The sequence below is a fragment of the Zootermopsis nevadensis genome, unplaced genomic scaffold, assembly GCF_977971745.1.
Source record: "Zootermopsis nevadensis isolate Lab colony 2312 unplaced genomic scaffold, Znev_1.0 Znev_ptg000020l, whole genome shotgun sequence".
In the NCBI taxonomy this organism is placed as follows: domain Eukaryota; kingdom Metazoa; phylum Arthropoda; class Insecta; order Blattodea; family Termopsidae; genus Zootermopsis; species Zootermopsis nevadensis.
Genome location: NW_028259152.1, coordinates 3,233,212 through 3,251,997, shown reverse-complemented (window position 1 = coordinate 3,251,997; position 18,786 = coordinate 3,233,212). Strand labels below are relative to the sequence as shown.

Below are 18,786 nucleotides of genomic sequence, written 5' to 3'. Positions count from 1 at the left end.
CTCATGTGCCTTATTTTACGTAAGTGACGTAGTTCTGTATAGAATTATGTGTATAATTCTGGGTCTGTACTGAATAAATTAAATACAAGTCAGAATAATTATGTATTAGAAAATACTTATAGTAGAACACACAATATGTCAACCTTAAAATGCATGCAGGATTGAAAACGAAAATACATTTCCAGTAATTCGTAGCTAATTTATGTGCATAATTATTGATCCATATGTGTGTATTTGGCATATTTATTTGCAGAAGGGTGTATACATGTGTATGTCTGAAGAAAAAACGCTCTCTTAAATGTACTGGAAATTGTATTTACACTTTGATAGAAAATGAAGGCAGTAATAGAAGAACAGAGTTACCTATTACGTCAAATGCACTAAAATGGTACTGAGAGAATTTTATTTTTCTACTCGGTTCATAAATGCAAAATCTTTTCGTATGCGTGTGGAAAGATAAGAGTAATATAAAGAAAAAGTATTTAAAGAAAGTGCTTTGAACTCTATTTAAATCTTCGGAATTCTACGTAACATACACAAGTCTTACTCTTATATCTGTAAGTGGAATGGAAACTGTGGCGAAGTATTATATTGGTTATTTGAATATAAATTCGATATTAATGTCGATTAGCTACAACGATATTTCGAGTCTAAGGTAAAAACTTTCTCTCGCCATCGTCCATCGTGTTAATGCCACGGAAAAATAAATTTTCGTATATATTTTCGCAGCGCGTCTAGAATTTACCGCGGATATTGTCCCCGAAGTTTTACACACTTACATCTCATGGCGAGTGGGTGCTCTCGAGTCAAGTTCACCCTAAATGCCACAACTTTTCAGCTTCACCAAGTATGAAATTCAGCTATAAATAAATTGTACATAACATACCTTCGTCTTCCTTACGAGAGATCAAAAGATCAGAATTAATTTTGATAGAAGGATGTTAGCCAACTTCTGTCTTCATGGTAGGGCATATGCCTACTCAGGGTAGAACGTTATTGGCTTATTTCCTTTGATTTGGACACGAAGGTATACGACAGCTAAAGACTACAGCCACATCGGGATTTGACGATCTCTGATTCCGCCTGCATTTGACGTAGCAAGTCTCAACACCGTTGGAACAACGTAGCGTTGTTTTAAAATTTTAAATCGAGCATTAGGTGACGATGCATGAAATAAATCTGCCAGAAACATCGCACACTTAAAACATAAGAACGGCTAGCACTACTTTCGACCAGTGTTGTTTTGAAGGCCGGGTGTTACAACGAGGAATCACCAGATACCACAGAACTGGTTCTGTAGCTCGGGACAGGCATTGATTCGAATTATTGGACGAACGGAATCTAATAGTATCATAACGCATTATTCACTTATACGCTATTTTTCAATAATGTGCTCTGTCTTGGCTGGTTTTCCCGTGGATTTGAGGGCGATCGGTGGCGATCCTGTGATTACGGTATCATCGTTCTTTTTATGCATAATGAAGAAGAGTCCAGTGGCTGTGAGAATTCCTCCAACGGCTATCATTATCCACTTCATGGCACCCATGATGCTTATGACAAGAAACAGGTCCAGGATTTTGTCTACGTATTCCTGATGAAGCTCCATGTTCTGAAATGTGAGTAACCATTTTTTAAAAGCAGCTGGATGTTGGTCCAATTTTTATACGTCTTTGTACATTCCATTTTCCTTGTAAAACATAGTTCAGTACCCTGTTTGATGTAAGGTTAGCTTTCGTTCTTTCAACATAGGCATATTCACGTAGTCCGGAATTCCATGTGGAATAGTATTGAATTCTATTATTCAATTTATGCAGATATTTGAAACAATGAAGCTTAGGACGTCATCGATTACTGCCGTTGTGGAATGAAGTTATTCGACCGGTGCCTTACCTCCTGCATCCACAGAATGGGAAGCAGCGTTGGTTTGATGTTCTTCAGCAGGTCGATGCTGTCAGTGCGGTGCAACGCGATGTTCAGTTGCAGTCTCTTGTAGGCCTCGAGCGGCGTTGCTGTCAGCTGGAACACATGCCGGACATTTCAGTTAGCAGAGGGAGTGGTTACGGGCTGGGCGGACAGAGCTCGATTTCCAGAAGGGCTACAGATGATCTATCAGTTTTATCCTCTTTGGCCAGAAGTAAAATGGCTTGGGAGTAAACTTATCACTCACAGTCCTTTTGTGTCGAGGTCTAAATTATATGGAGTTTTACTTTCATGCCCTCTATACGTCCATCCGCCCATATTACATGGTTCGTAGGCGTTTATTTGTAGAATATTTCAAGTGATTTGTTACTAATTTTATCTGATTCCTCAATAATGTGATTTATTTGTGTGAAATGATACAAGCCTAAAAAACCCGTTTGAACGTGGAATATGAGGCAGCAGGACTCTCTGAAGTGACTGCTAAAACTGCATTTCTGTGAATACGTATTTTGAATATTCCTATCTTAGGCTAAGCACTTCACATATAAATTGAGTCAATGAGACGAATTTTATACATGGTATAAATTATTAACTGGACTGCAATGACTCAGTCTGGGTCACAATGGCAATTTTCTGGTCACGGTGATAAAGCTTTTGTTTCCATAGCAACCAAAAATCTTCTAGCGGGGCTAACTCACTACTATCAAAGCTCAAAAATTCACAACCAGAATGGATTTAGTCATTGCTTTCTAAAGAAACTGGGCAGAAGAATGTAGGATGCGGAACTAGCGAGGACACGTATGAACTTAACAGACGTAGTCACAAATGTGGTGTGGTCTGCTCACTTACCGGTTCGAAGAGCAGTGTAATCTCATGTTTCTCCTGAGTGGGGTTCAGGCCGACTACTCCGTCCAGATACTCGTCATCTGCAAGGTAGAAGTGGGGGAGGGACACCACGATGGGGTATCCTGCCACAAGAACGGATACACTTTGGTATGCTCATAACGTGTAATTTCGTGTCTTAAAGGTATTATGCCATCACACTTCCCTCCTCATCCACTGGATAAGAAATATAAAAATAGGCTAAGACATCAAAGTGTTATAAACTGATTTTTTAAATGCACGCGAAAATACCAACAAAAGTATTATTAAGTAGGATTTGAGCTTTTCACGGCGGAGTCCGAAGATGACTGTGTTCTGGGTTTTAACCGGTGTAATATAATCGCCCTGATGATAAAGGCAGCAAGGACCTCTCGAACGTTGGTAAATTTCACGGAGCTAAAAAGCGGAAGTATTATTTTTAACGGAATATGTATATACTGTAAAAAACAAACTAATTTGGATATTTAAAAGTTATGTACTTGTATTTCAATAATTATGAGATAGGAGGAGCATGTAGAACGAATGGAAAATGAGTATGTAATTTTGGTTAGAAAGCCTGAAGAAGAGAAACCACTCGGAAGACCTAAGTGTAGGCGGAAGAATAATATTTTGATGAATTTAGGGGAAAATGGGATTGAATGGTGTACAACTGATTCGTTTGACTAAAGATAGGGGTATGTTGCGGGATCATGTGAATACGGCAAAAAAAATCGGGTATCATAAAATTTCTTAACTGGCTGAGCGAACAATTGTTAGCTTTCTAAGGAGGACTCAGTTCCATGGAGTCAGTTCGTTGAAGTCATCCTTGTACTGACCCAAACGGAGGAAATTAATCCGTACAAGAATCCGCCACTAAATTTTATATGTCAAATATTACGAGCCTCGTCCTTTGGCCTATTTTCGTTGAGAAATACCTTCTGAAACTATCATTTCGCAAATTGTCTGCATTAAGAGGAGCTGATGTGCCATTTTACCATATCCGATGCCAGTCCATCTTATCCATCGTCGCAGTCGAGTGATCCAGTCGTGCTTCTTTTTCAGGAAATTCCGGGCTCAAATCTCGAGTACGGAGAAGGGCTATTCAGTTTGAGGTTTCTCGTTGTTTCTCTCAGTCCTTCAAGGCAAATATCGGGATAATAACATTGAAATGTTAGTCAGGTGCTGTGAAAGTGAAGAAGTATGGAAATAAGGAGCGCTCACCAGAGCAGCGCGAGACATCGTGAACTCCCCTCTTGAGGCAGGTGGTTGGCGTCGTGCAGAAGCACTTGAGGTCAGGATCAGTCGAGGTGTCGCCGAAGTCAGCGCTGTATTTGTATGAGCGGATTCCCCTGTACGTAGTAGCATACTGGTACTCGGCTTCGGAAACCCTTAAGGAGAAAAATACACGTACATAGAAGATGACTGTCTTCTGGTATGTTGCGCCGCGTAGTCTAGTAGAAAATGACCGACTTTTTTAAATTCCGTACGTTCAGGTCAATTATAACCTCCACTTCACACAAAACACAAATTAAATATTATAAAATTTCTCAATTTGGATCGTTGTAGAATGAAGATATAACATAAAATACAGAGCTTATTAAGTTCTGCAGTGTTTGTTTGAAACTTAATTTTTGATGAACACGTAACGAAATACAATGAATATTAATTTAATGCTCAACGCTACAGATTTCTATGTAACAAAAGACTGGACGGAACGTATTCTTCATAACCAGGAAATAGGAAAAACAATTTAAAAAACTGTCCGTTTTGACATGTCAGTAAGTGCAGTAGTAAAATCTCCCAAACTACGGGACAAATTTCTTAGAAGTAAACTAAATTTTGTGTAGGTCTAATTACTTTGTATTTCGTACGCTGGATTCGTACCTGCACAGTTCTGGAAGGAAACTCTCAATCTTGTCTTTCTTTGTGAGGAACGGAGGAAAGATGCTGGAGTCCGTTCCTCTGAGTTCATTGCACTTCTCTCCGTTCCAAACATTCTGTACGCTCTGATCCTTGAATTCCACAAGTTTACCCAAGTCCTTGATATTCTCTATCCCTCGTTTTACTTCAAGCCTTTCTCTGACGGTTCCATTTTTCTAAACAAACGTGAAACAGACATTTCATTAGCGTTACATAAGAGGCAAAAGTTACTAAAGTCTGACTGACGTCTACTTCGGCGGGACTAAAGTGACAACAGAGTCTAGTGTATTATTTTACTGCTTAGTGTTGTCAGTTTGATATGCGGTTTCTTCTTTACCGGTAATTTTGTGGGATCTGAACTGTATTTGGTGACTGCAAACCTTTAAAAGAATGTTATGTCCACCGTCTTCAGTTTTTGACTGCATTTGTCAGCTTTTAGTCTCAAACATTTTTATTTATTTGCGTGTGGTTTATTTTATGATGCTTCGACTATATAGCGATGAATGATAGGGTGATTATAGAGTACATGAGAGAAAGCGACAGTGGCCTAAGGTACTATCCCGGCGTTGCCTGGAAAGACTGAGGAAAAGTACGAAAATGCCGGTATTCGTTCGGAAATTTCAACCTGGGACCTTCCGATTACGAAAAAGGAGTGATAACCAAAAGACCGTGATGTTCGGTTTTCAGCGGTTTAACAAGAAACCACATGAGCGCACTGCTGATTACTTCTGTTCTGATTGGCCAGCGGAACATCTCCTGCTGTTCATTTGTCTGTGAGAAATACCAACAGATGTTACCAGAAATATGAAGCAAGACATTCCCGTGATTCTGATTCTTCTAATGAAAATCAGATATTAATTTAAAATATCTAACTCATTATAGGAATCAGGACTATATATCGATAATTTTGAGTCTGATGGGTTATGGTAGAGACGATTCATGAGAACTGATTTTAAGCGATAAAATTGAAATTATGCTTTTTTCCGCAGATGACATTTTCCAGAAACTCTGCATGTTTTGTAAACACGTCTGAATCTACGCATTTTTCACCGGTAAAATCTCAGCTACTGAAAAAATAAAGCATCTTATTGAACTTTCATGGTGTCTACAATCAACTTGGTCTTGTGACTGGAATTTAGTTGTGCAGAAAACAAATGCGTGTTTGCAGTGAGATTGAGAATGTATTCACTACAAATAAGGCACACTTAAGCTATGTTAATGCGTGATTAGTTTACTTGACTCTTACAGATCCAAAAAGGGAAAACTTGAAGGTGTCCTCACTGACTCTATGGAAATTATGAGCTCGCTTTTTTAATTCTGAACAGACGGCCTTGGTAGAGAAGTCACTGGCTGTGCAATTGAATAGAACACCGTCGAAAAGCAGATCTTTTGCTGGCGCAGTGACGAAGACCGACGTGGGATTGTCGAAAATGTTTGGGATCGCCACGTTGATGAACTTGAGTCCGAGTGGTTGCTCGCGTTGTGCTGTCAGTACCATACCCTGAGAATCGAAAACGAACATAAACAGAATATCATAAACACGTCGCCGACAACCGACGAAATGCGGCTATGCAGCTTGGTGGTGTTTGGATGAAAATGCACAAGATGTAAATGGGGAGGGTGGGATATTTGATTTCTTGTAGTGAAACTTTGCATTTGGAAATACTGGATTGTAGTAGAGAAGGAGATGTAGAAGGTAAAGTTGCATTTATATCTTCTTGATGATGGAGGCAGCAAGGACCTCTGAAACGTCTGTAAACGTCTACCAGACCTCACGGCGCAACAACCCAATAGACAGCCATCTTCAAAGTTACATTTGTTTCAAAGGCTTTTTAAAGTGTGATAAATCAGTAATGAATACAGCATTTTCTTGGGTTTTCCTCTACGTCACGTTTTGCACATTGTCGATTCACTTGAACAACACATTTCAGTCCAACTGGTCATCATCACTTTTCAATTCCCTGCCTTTATTATGTCACTGCAGTAAGGATATCTTCCCGATGTCCAGCATTTCACTCGGGATGACTGACGGAAAGAGACCACTTCGAAAACGTAGCCACAGATGAAGAATAATATTGAAATGGGTCTTGCAGATTGTGAGTGTGTGTGGGCTGGATTTATCTGGATCAGGATAATAATTGTTATAATCAGTGACATCTTAAGTCGACACCGTAACCTCCGGGTTCCATAAAAAGCGGTGAAATTATTAACTAGCTGAGCCTTTAAATAAGAACGCTGTTCCCTGTAAATAGTTTTACAAGTTTTAACTCATAAAGAACATCACTCTAACAGACAAATCGAACCGTGTGGTTTTGTGATATGTATAAACAACTTAATACTGAGTTTCACAACTGTTGTTCTGGCATTGAAAAACAAGACCTCGGCATTATAAAGCGTGGGAATTGTTACTCATGCATCCCCCCATCTTTCCCTCTGTTATCATGCATGGCCTTGGTGTCTTCTTGTATTGAGGTCAAGTTTTGCAAGTAGTTGAGTCTTGTAATTGCAAGTCGGGCATTCATGCTACAGCTTTGGTAAAATAGGAAGAATGGAACAGGACAGGATGTTCAAAGGTACGACGTATATAACGGCATTGAACCTGCCAGTTTTAAGCGTACAGATTACTACTTTCTGGAATTAAACGTAGTTTAAATGCAATCGAAATTTGTTCTACTTTGGAAGTGGGGGAGTAATAGTCTTTCAACATTATGTTCATTTTATCTTGTGGTTTTTTGATCGTGGTAATGCTGTATTATGAGGAGAACACATAGTTTCTTTGATTGGAAGTTATGTAAATAGTGTATAAAAGATTATAAACTGCAGAAATATTACAAACGTTTCTTTCAAGTATTATTCCAGCAAGGTGCTAGAAGAACTTCTTCGAAATACAAACTTTATCTCATAGTAGTCATCTCTCGATGATATAATGCGATTGCTGTATAATGATACTGAGTTATGTTATATCATATATTGACTGAATAAATAGAACTCTATTTCAGTCAGTAGGATCAGTGAATGAGCTAGTATTGTGCTTTACACAGCGTTCATCATCTTACCAGAAGGAGCACGTGGGGAATAGTGACAATCTCGTCTCCAGTAAGTCTGCCAGACTCTTCTTGGTGGAAGTGCCAGGTGTTCCTTAAGTTAAACGAAACTGTGTCATCGTCTTCGTGATCCACTATATTCACCTTCTCTTTGTCCTCCCTGCAACAGGAAATTTTGTTTGATTTTATTATCGTAATCATATTTGGTGAGAATTCTTTTAGAGTGTGACAAATATTCACATATTTGGGAAATATGGTAACGAATCAAAATCTCATTTACGACGTATTTATGAGCAGAGGGGGTGAAGTGACAGATAATTGTTGAAAATTCCATAATGAGGAGCTCCATAACTTAAATAATCTTCACCAAGGATTGATAAGATGATTAAATTAAGAAGGAAGAGATGGGTGCGGCATGCAGCGCGCATGAGGTAGATGAGAACTGCGTTCATAATTTTAGTTGGGAGGTCTGACGGAAAGAGGCCACTGAGAAAAGCTAGACTTAGATGGGAAAACAATACTAAAATAGATCCTAGATAATATAAGGTGGAAGGTGTGGATTGGATTCATCTGGCTGAGGATTGGTGCCTCGACAGAGGACAAATCACGGTGATAAATCGTCGGATTCAGTAAAATGCGGAGAATTTTTTGTGTAGCTGAGCGCCAATTAGCTTCTTAACATGAAATCGGTTGTATCGATTAGGCCCAAAAGTCTCCGTAAGATGGAAGAAGGAGAATAATGTGAAAAAGTTGTGGCGTGACTCACTCGTGAAGCTCAGAGCAAGGCTGTTTTATTGTAGTACAACAAGATCGTGTTGGAATGCGTTACATAAACCTTCGCTACTTATCATTTTTCTCAGCCATTTAGCTTTCGTGTATTCTTCAAGTAAGTGACAATGATGTTAATTACACCAAACATGTCCTACATTTATAATGTGGAAAGGAGATAATAGCTATCTACTCCATGCTGTTTTGTAATCACTACAAAACTATCGCTTTTCCTCTGAGCAACCTTCAACACGTTGCCTCCATTGTAAGTGACATCGGTCGGTTTTAACGTGAAATTAACTGGCTCAATCCGGGGCCAAAGGGCGGTACTGAATATCCAGGTTGAACAACTAATTAACTAATCGACTGACAGACCAACCAGTTAACTAATTAACACTGCTGTCAGAGTGCTTCTTGAGAAGCTGATAGCCACTCAACATCTCAAGAAATTTCCCGTCTGCAACAATCCAGAATTCTCGTTTCCATATCAAATTTTGGTTGCTCACGGTGACAAGATGACTGTCTTCCGAATTGTTGCGTTGTATAGTCTGTTAAAAATTGACCATGTTTCGGAGGTGCTTACTGACTCCATCATCAGGGCGATCAGACTAAGACGCAACTTCCCAGGAGACGGTAGTGTTTGTTACCATGTTCACAGGAGCTTGCTGATGTCCGAGACCATATGTAACGTTACATGACGTGCGTAATAACAGCGCAATTTGAGCAGAAGTAATAGTTTCATTCGCAAAGTAATCCCACGTGTTTGAAATACGATCTTTTATGTTTCTTTTTCACATGTAGTGAAGGATTCTAGATAAATTTCTTCTAGATTTTCTACAATGCAGAATGCTTACTTGTAACAGTAAGGTCCCACCTCCTGCACAACAGGCGTGGCCCCTTTCTGTACTTCCATGGGATTTGTTACGTTGAACAAGTAGATCTTGAAATCCATCGGGTAAGGGGCTTTTTCCCAAATTTCCCTTCTCTCAGAGCCCTCTTTTAGCTCCAGGTTCTGAAATTATGAATGAAGAGAGTACACATTAGGTATCAACTGCCTGATAAACGGTTTCACGGTCATTTGGTGCAATGAAGATAACTGTCTTCTGGGGCGTTGCACCGTGTAGTGCCTTAGAAATTGACCGGAATTTCAGAGTTGCCTTCTGCCTTTATTATAAGTGTGATGATGATAGAGGCAGTAAACACCTACCAAACGTCGGTCAAATACTGCGAGACAACATGCTTCAACATCCAAGAAGACAGTCTTCATATTGGCCGTTGCGAAAATTTGATTCTCACAAATGCTACGAAGTCTCAGTTGGAATTAATATCCGACGATTTAGAAACTATCTGCGTCTCCGTCATGAGAGGTTCATGTAACTACCCCTAATGGTAGAGGCGAAGACTGTCTCCAAAACGTCGGATATTAAGTCCATTATTATACTACTGATAACCCAGGAATACCTAATTTTATCCAATGCATGGAATTCGTCGGTTAAGTTCCATAAAGAAAATTAGTGTTTGGTTTAATGAATGTCATCGGCTTCCAGAGGCAGTGTGTGCGTCCCTTGCATTTCTGAGAGAGGAATTAAAAAAATAATGAGAAATACGTTTAAAGTTGGCCAATTAGTCTCACCACTACAATTGACTATTGGTACTTACTTCAATAATTTGGCTTTTCACTAACGCCGGGAACCCGTACCATCCCAACACTGCGCCAAGGACGAAGATGACCATCCCACAGAGAACGAGCCATCCTGGAGTCTGCTTCTTCAGTGACACTTCTGGATAAGGTTTGATTATCAGTTTCAGTGAAACAGGGCATAGCGCAGTGGAAAATGTAACTATAAAACTTGCAGTGAGGGCCGTGCATCATCTGTTTATTTTACTTCCATAACTGAATTATAACTTCGCAAGAGAAAAGCGGAATAAATGTTATTATATTTTAGCTTACTTACATTTCTTACGGAAAAAGTGAGTTTATATATAACAGATGATCATGCTGTGTGTGTTTGTGTGTCCGCCTTTCGACTTTTGAAAAACTGACCTATTTTTAAAACATTTCGTATGAACATTATGTCATTGGAGACTAGTTAAATAGCATAATTTTTAATTTATTGCAGTTAGTAGATTGATATGAGAGTTGCACTAACTTGTGGGGTCGGAACAAGAAATCCAATTTATGTAAGACTTGAGGTTCTCACAGCGGTGAGTATGAAGATATCCGTCATGACGGAGGCAGTATGACCTCTGAAACGTTGGTAAACATCGACCAGACTACACAGCGCAACAACCCAGAGGACAGAAATCTTCATAGCGTAGATAACTTAGAAAGAATCGCCCTGATGACGGAGGCAGTATGACCTCCGAAACGTTGGTAAACATCAACCAGACTACACAGCGCAACAACCCAGAAGACAGAAATCTTCATACTCATCGCCCTGATGACGGAGGCAGTATGACCTCTGAAACGTTGGTTAACATCAACCAGACTACACAGCGTAACAACCCAGAAGACGGATATCTTCAAATCCAATTTAGTTTAAGCTGACAGCATTGTTAAGAATGCACAAATAAATACACATGTATAGGATCGTAAAATGTTTTATGCCAATAGACGTCCGTGAACTATGTTTATATATGTTTAGGAAATTTTTCTGTAGAACGTAAAACAACGTAGCTGTATTGAAACAGTTTTGGTTTAGTTTTGAATCTGCAATTAATTTATATGTACCTGACAGTATTAATTGACTGAAGTAGGATTCGATTATATTACCACCTACGCTCAAACCTTTAACCCTAACCCACTTTCTAAATTTAATTCAACCGTTCGATTATGAGCCTATGTTGCGCAAGTATAACATAACAACATAATGATCGTAACACTGTAATTTGTGTAATAAAAGCGCATGCAACCACCTGGCACGGCTGATAGCCCCGAGAAGAATTTATTATAATTAGTTGCCGTAGAAACTCAGATCATACAAGAGAGCATTATTCTGTTCGGAACCTTTTTCATTTGCACTTATATTAGTGCAGACTGGGTGAACCTTAAACACAGCATTTGTGTATGCACCAATTATTTTTACATTCAAGAACTCTATATTTCCCCACAGGATGTATTTGTGGGTCTTGCATGATTCTCAGAATTAACATGGATTATTTCCTTAAACACCATTAACCAATTGATCTTTGCAATGGATACGTGTTCAATTATATTGGACGTAGGAAATGAATGTATAAGCATTATTTAGACGTGCTTTGTGCTTTAGAAGTTTATTTTTATTTACCTTAACAGTACTGAAAGTATATATGGTTTAAAGGGTCTGATAATAACACACATGTTATTATCTTCATTATGATATAGATATTTTCAGTGCATACTGAAGCCCCATTTCCAAGTTGTGTTATTGAAACTTGTGTATAGAAGGCGGTGTTCACGATGCTCTTTTATTGTCGAAATCAAACTCGTTCTACGCACGATTCAAGTTTTAGCTATATCGATACAGGTTCCATGTCTGCCTGATGACTGTGATGTGTTTAATGCGCTTATGTTCTAACATGTTTCCGTATTATTAGTTGCATAGTATGAGTTTTTAAAATAGCAGGCCTATACATATCAGAGTTACACTTTATATTCTCTCGTTATAGTTAATTTTATGTTTAACGATGATAACTTGTTGACGGTTTACATGGTGAAAAACTACTGATTAATGGTGGAATTATAGTTGTTGTTTGTTTAGTGTTGGTTTTTTAAACATGAGGTACAACACATGTTGTTTGAAATTTTAGTGACTATATAAACACCAATTTTGTTAAATTTGTTATATGCCAGTATAACCTATAAGTGGGAATTCTACGTAGTAATCTGCACTGTGAAATCCTGGTGAATCATTTTACAGATTTTTGAAAATAGGTGAATAGTTTTTGCACTGGTTTCGAAAATCTTTGCTAAAAATCACAACATTTAAAATATAAACTTATGTTCATAAGAGTGGTGAACGTCTACTTGGCGAATGGATACAGTGGACAGTTAGTGATGCAGCAGCTGTGAGAGAACTGCGGTTGTGGTAATCCGAAGCTAGTGCAGCCTTCACGTGAGGCAGTAGGTGGGTGAGTACAACCTCTTTCGTTACAGTTACGCTGTTTCATTTATTATGTTTTCAGCTGCAGCTCCTCATCAAGCAGGAAAGTCAGATAAATCCTTCAGACTGAGAAAAGTGTCCTCCCAAAATGAACAAAGTATTCAATTGCTTTAGCTTGTTTTCAGTATCTGGTAATGGGGTTTATAAAACAAAAGGAACGGTCCCCACTCTGTAGCAAAATATAGAAAGCCTAACGAGGGAAATTATATTTTACATAGAAACGATGTTTGTAACTAAAATACAAATTGTACCCCCAGCTTTTGTTTTGAACTGTTAGTGATTGTTGTTTACTGTGCTTTTCAGTCGTCCACTTAAGTAGTTGAATTAGACGTGCACATGTTTGTAACCGATGTTTGTATAAGCTTATATTCTTGCAATCCTTGACTAATTACAAATATTTTTTTTATGATTTTTAATAACATTATGTTTTTATTCTTATCATAGAATACACACAGAATAATTTTCTTTTTTATAATTAGCATATTAATAATTTGTTACACTGACAGTCTGATAGAGCTGTAATTAAGTAACCCAATATCGTTCAACATTAAGGCTATTTAATCACTTCCCAAACTCACTTTTTCTGACAGTAACGAGCAATAAGGACGTAGCAACGAAATAATGCCAGATGATTTTAAATGAAGAAATTGTAATAGTAAAGCATTATAAAATTAAAGATAGACGCGAGAACATAAATGAATGCCTCAAGCAGTGTTAGATGCGAACACTTATGATTGCTCATAAATTGGAGTGTACACGAACATCAGAAAGAAATGCCCTTTGTTTCTTATGTTAACATACTTTCGAAAACATATTTTGATTTCAGAACAGTGTCAATTGGATTATAACCTTTAGAAAATAAAGTTATAGAGATCTAAAACATTGATTAGCTTTGTGTCACAGAGCTATAGAATGTAGAGAAAGGCAGAATATGTTATTGTTATTATACGCTTTTTGCAGTGTACACGAAGTGGCAGACTATGTCCCATCTGTATGCATGAATCAACTAGAGAACCACTGGACAAATTTAGATAACATTTGCAATGGGCGTTATGTCGTTGAGGTATACCCAAAAATAGTTCTTTCCGATATCGTATAGTTTTTATTACCAACATAGCGGACGAACGAATTTATGAGGTGGTATAAACACTAGTGTCACTTGCAACAGTACCACAGAACGATGTACGGTCTAAAGTAAGAGTTCCAGCGCTGTGAAAAGGATCTCTTGTAGGACATGCACTTATAAATGAAACGCACTTTCTTGTGTATCATCAGGACTATTTCAACCGTAAATTAAGAATCCAGTCTGTACCACAAAGAAAACCCAACTCTTCACAGTTACAGAAGTGGACTAGTTAATGCTATTTTAGGAAATAATCGCTTTCACACGGAGAATCATACAAAACAAAGCAAAAGTACAAAATGCAGATGCACTGTACAGGTAGTACTTCCACTGAGCTTTAAAATGTTAAATCTTGAAACAACCCTAGCGTCCTATTTAGGCCCATGTGGGAAGTACACTATCTTTAAATTAGTATGAAGTGATTTTCAAAAGATAGTTCCGTTCACTTGTTACAACAAACGTTTTATCACAGGAATTTGACAGTTTTTCCACGCGTCATTTGGCCTGCTATGCTTTTGATGTTTATGGCGTAAGTTTCAACTTGCCTCAACCATTATCCGCAACGCAAAGGAAAGTGGTTGTGTTTTGAGTAATGTTTTTGCTGTCAGTTTAAACTTATATCGAAATAGGAACTGGGGGGCTCTCGTACCGTTTTGTGCTTATCGTTCTGATTCAAACGAAAGGTAGAAAACGTTCTACGAGGAAGCAGATGACAATGTAAATTAATAACTGATCTGGTGGCAGACACATATCACTATAAAAGATTTCATAATGTTAATACACATGCGTAGAGATAAAAAGCGATTATTTTTAAAGTGCAACGAGGCTCGAAAACATTGATTTTTAGTGCACATTTTAAAGAAGCTACTCCACAGAGACATCCCTTCTTAAAGCGCTACGGTCTAATTTCCCGCATTTAATGAATTTTCTAGTTTCTTTGCCGTTTTCAACAGCCAACCGTTAGATTCTACCCTGCGTCAGACTAAATCACACGACATTCACCCTACTTTAAGATTTATTTTAGCACCCTTCTATCTTCTCCTCGTTCTCTGTTGTGGTGTCTTTCAGAAAGGTTTTCCGATTGAAACAAGTTTACATTAATATGGAGCTTCCTCTTGGAATACAACTCTTGTACAACGCTTCTCCTTATAGAGCTGTGGCAACTGCTGTTTGCACCTTCCTACACAGTAAAATCAGTAGACTTACTCTTCATAACGAGCCACGGTGAGCCCCTGTCTCGTTGCAGACCGATTCTATGTACTGCCTCAGAAGGAATCTCTTAGGTAAGACGACTGCGAGATTACTTCTCTACTGACCTCGGGACTCCTGGTGGGGGAAACGCTTTTCCCAGGGGGGAATTGTCTTATTTGTAGTTATATTTAATATTTCCTGTACTAAGGACAAACAACAGGCACACAAGTATAGCATAACTTAAGAAGCTCTGTAATTGTTGAGATCCGAATAGTACAACTCTCTTGTAAATTAATAGATGATTTGAATGTTATTATGTATCTCAGTACTAATTAGATATGTTTTCCTTTTTGTAATAATGTGATGATTAAATTGTTGAAATATTAGGCGGATTGGCCATATTGCGTCACTTTGTAGTTTATTTATATGCTATGTAATTTCTTCCGTAAGAATAAGTATCTTTTGAAAATATTATAATTTTCTGCCCTTCAATTTGTCCGTCTCTTCGTCTCGGCTTTCACAGGATCTTTATAAAACTCTGTCGGTTTTCCTCTGAGGAAAGATTAGATCACGTGTTTACTAATTACCTCACTGCAGAAACCAAAGTTGGTGTCATTTTAGGTGAACACAGTTACGGCTTATGTAATCTAGACTCTTGTAACCAAATTTTAACCGTCATTTTCCTTTATTATTGTTTAAACAGAAGTTCGGTAAAAGTAGGAAGTGGTGTTGCTTTTCCTAGACTTTACGCCATGAATGATCATAATGCTAGTGAAATTAAAGCTCCGTGTATTTTTAATCTCACAAGTTGTCGGCTTCAACCTGTGATCACTTTACCGAAAGACAAATGTCCTCAGAAGACTTGCTGGAACCGAATCTCGTACGTCTAAACCGTAGCCAAATGCTTCTCAGATGTATTCTGGCCTTATATTTATCTTTGTCAGTCCAAAAAACGGGAATGAAACGTGCACTAATAATAATAAGTAAATGATCAGCTTTTATCCTAAACATAAGGTCCGAAATTTGTTTGTTGCGTTAAAACATCGTCGGTTATACAGTTTATTTAATCATGTGACTGCAGACTTCAAACTGGACGGCCTTGTTGCATCTAGAAGCTGGAAGTTAACTTCCTGACTGCACCACGGTACAGAACGCTTAACTACGCCTTTCGTATTAGAAAACGGGTGTGAATGAAATGCAGCAAACGTAACTCTATAAAGAATCCTGTAGTTGGAGTTGTATAATAGTTTTAACAGAAGAACACGCTTTGATTGCGCATTGGAAGCTGAGTTTGAATGATGAACATGCTTCATCCTAGGGCTTTATTTAAGAAAAAGAGATATTCATATTTATTGAAAGGGCTGAATTTAAAGAAACTTACCAAAATGAGAAAAATAATTATTAAATTGTATAAAACATGTTATTTACACATATATGCAAACACACATTCAGTCTCGCTTACCTATGATTGATAGCCAAACAGCTGTGAAAATGTGTAGCCTAATGAACTACATAACATATTATAGTTATTTTATTTGTGAACCTGTGAAACTTTAAAAAAATACTTCATATAAAAGTATACTAAGAACGTGAAATTAGAAGTAATTATAATCGATCTGAGGTAAAAAGATTATTAATTCTATAATTAATATAATGAAATTAATTTACCATTTCCGTTTCTGAATTAAACGAATCCTTGAACTAAACTTTTGAAATGTGGTCCTTAGCAGCAGTGGGTGAAGACAGTAATAAGAATTTTGTTCGGCCGCTAAATTAAACATTTAATGCACGTAGACTGAGATAATTATGAGTGAAAATGATACATTAGCGCTGTGTAACATTCGCTTAATAAAACACAAAAGCGTTTCATGGACGGATCGTTCTTGGATCGTGAGAACGGAGGTCCTGTTGCTACCACAACCATAGGCCACACATGACGAAGAGAAGAATGACTGTCATTATCGATTAACGCACAGAATATTATCCAAGGCCACTTCAATACAGATCATATGTAGTCTCGTTAATGATTACGGATATTTATAATTACTAGAATGGTTTAAACACATAAAATTGTTCTCCTCAGTTTCAAGGATTAAAAATTTGTCCATCCGTTCATGAAACTGTTAAAGTTCGCATAAATATTTCATCGTCAGTTTGCTGGTATTTGACTGGTCTTTAATTCGTTTATTGTGGTGTATCGGCAAATGGCTGCTGATGAAACACATTAAAATATAAAAATTGAGTTATTATTATTGTTAGGAATATGTTTATTCTGTTTTTCATGTAATTTCTTGATCTCTTATTGTAGATTTTGTTTTATTGTTTCTAATCCTGTATCGTTGTTTTAATGCTTTGCTGTAATTGGCAATGTATGGTTCTTGACGAGCACACGATTAAAACATATTTAATCATTACATTTTTTCTTGCTATGTGACAAAATTTTATACTGATACATTCCGCGTTCCTAGTCTCAAATCCAAATTATTTTGAAGGCCATGCACTACTGCAGCTTTTTTGCCACTGACGACTGATGTGACGTACTTCTATGCTGAGGTACTTAGAATTCATTGTCTCTGTGTATTATTTCTTGGAACGTTTTTGTTACAAGAACAACAACACTAGTTACAGCTGAGTTTAATGTTTTGTGTTCAAATGATGGCTGTAGCTGCTTCGCACCATATCTCCATATTATGTACTGGTTAGTTAAACATATATATATATATATAATGTTTTGTTAATGTATTATTACTGTATATAAGAGGCTAATCGTAAATATGTTCATCTTTATGTAATAATCCATCTGAAACCTGCGAACGTAATTTCTCCATACAAATAAAACTTGTAGAGGATAATGCTTAGTCATGACCTTAACATCGCAGAAGAACTTACAATTATTTCTTGGAACGACAAAAGGAAAACTTACGAGTGCCTTTAGTTCAGGTCTTGGAATATTCTCTCTCTTTATTTCCTTCATATGTTATGCAATAGCCTGCTAAGGAAGCTGGCCTCGGAATGAACGGAAAGAGAAATGAGTAGCTTGTATATTCATGTCTCACCACAAGAATTCAGGACAGAATCATGTTATAGCTATGTCTAATAAATTATCAGGAAATGTGTAATGGAATCACAAAAACAGATCAGAATTATGTTCCCAAAGACGTTAAGGGCAGATTAAATTTTGAAATTATTCGAATAAAATTTTATATCTTTCCTTTTCCTAATCCAAAATCTTGAAGATGAAAATATAAGCTATAATTTTACTTGTTGTTTTGTATGGACGTAACATTTGTCCCTTTTCTTATCATAAGATAACAACTCATTGAGAAGTTGGTTAGGAATTTCGAAAAGCTATTTTGAAACTGTAGTTCTTCTCGGCTTTCTTGTAAAATAAAAGATAAGCTCAAATTTATTCCTGTGATCGGTACTCTCCTGTTAACTTTCTTTTGAGAAGTATCCGGAAACAGTAAGGAAGTGGATATTGATTAAGCAACGTTACGAAAGCTCTTCACGTAACAGAAGGTCATTAAGCTTTCGGGTGATTAATGGGACTCTACTTTAACAGCGTAGTTTTCTGCCCTCTCAAAGAACTCTCTGTTCTTAAGATAATCCGAAGTACGTAAAACTTTTGCTGAGTCGCTTTAAAACATGAGTGGAAAATTCAGCAGAACCACTAGAGTTATATAAACCTGCTTCGAAATATATTTCTTAACTTCATGACGTAATTTACATTCTGGTTAGGAAATGGAAGTTTTCCTAAGCGAATTACCTGTCTTTGTGTTCAGGAATTGCAAGTAATGTTTTCGTACACCTAATGTAA

The 18,786-nt window shown here is 37.5% G+C and overlaps 1 protein-coding gene across 1 annotated transcript; it reads right to left on the bottom strand.

Annotated features, from left to right (window-relative positions):
• Positions 1-89: 89 nt before the first annotated feature.
• LOC110826821 (sensory neuron membrane protein 1-like) lies at positions 90-15,091 on the bottom strand. Its single transcript, XM_022057839.2, has 10 exons — positions 14,985-15,091; positions 10,173-10,294; positions 9,368-9,525; positions 7,758-7,905; positions 5,948-6,202; positions 4,666-4,877; positions 4,003-4,169; positions 2,770-2,888; positions 1,891-2,016; positions 90-1,609 (listed from the first exon to the last, which is right to left on the bottom strand). The coding sequence occupies exons 1-10, from the start codon at positions 14,989-14,991 to the stop codon at positions 1,376-1,378; spliced, it is 1,548 nt and encodes a 515-aa protein (XP_021913531.1). The 5' UTR covers positions 14,992-15,091; the 3' UTR covers positions 90-1,375.
• Between the last annotated feature and the right edge of the window lie 3,695 nt (positions 15,092-18,786).

What these genes read in the sequence shown, in the direction of transcription:
- LOC110826821 (XM_022057839.2), bottom strand. An exon ending in AGTTTTCCCTTTTTGGATCT is followed by an intron (nt 4,878 to 5,947) that starts GTAAGAGTCAAG and finishes ACGTTTGTTTAG; the next exon opens with AAAAATGGAACCGTCAGAGA. An exon ending in CCATTCTGTGGATGCAGGAG is followed by an intron (nt 1,610 to 1,890) that starts GTAAGGCACCGG and finishes CTCACATTTCAG; the next exon opens with AACATGGAGCTTCATCAGGA.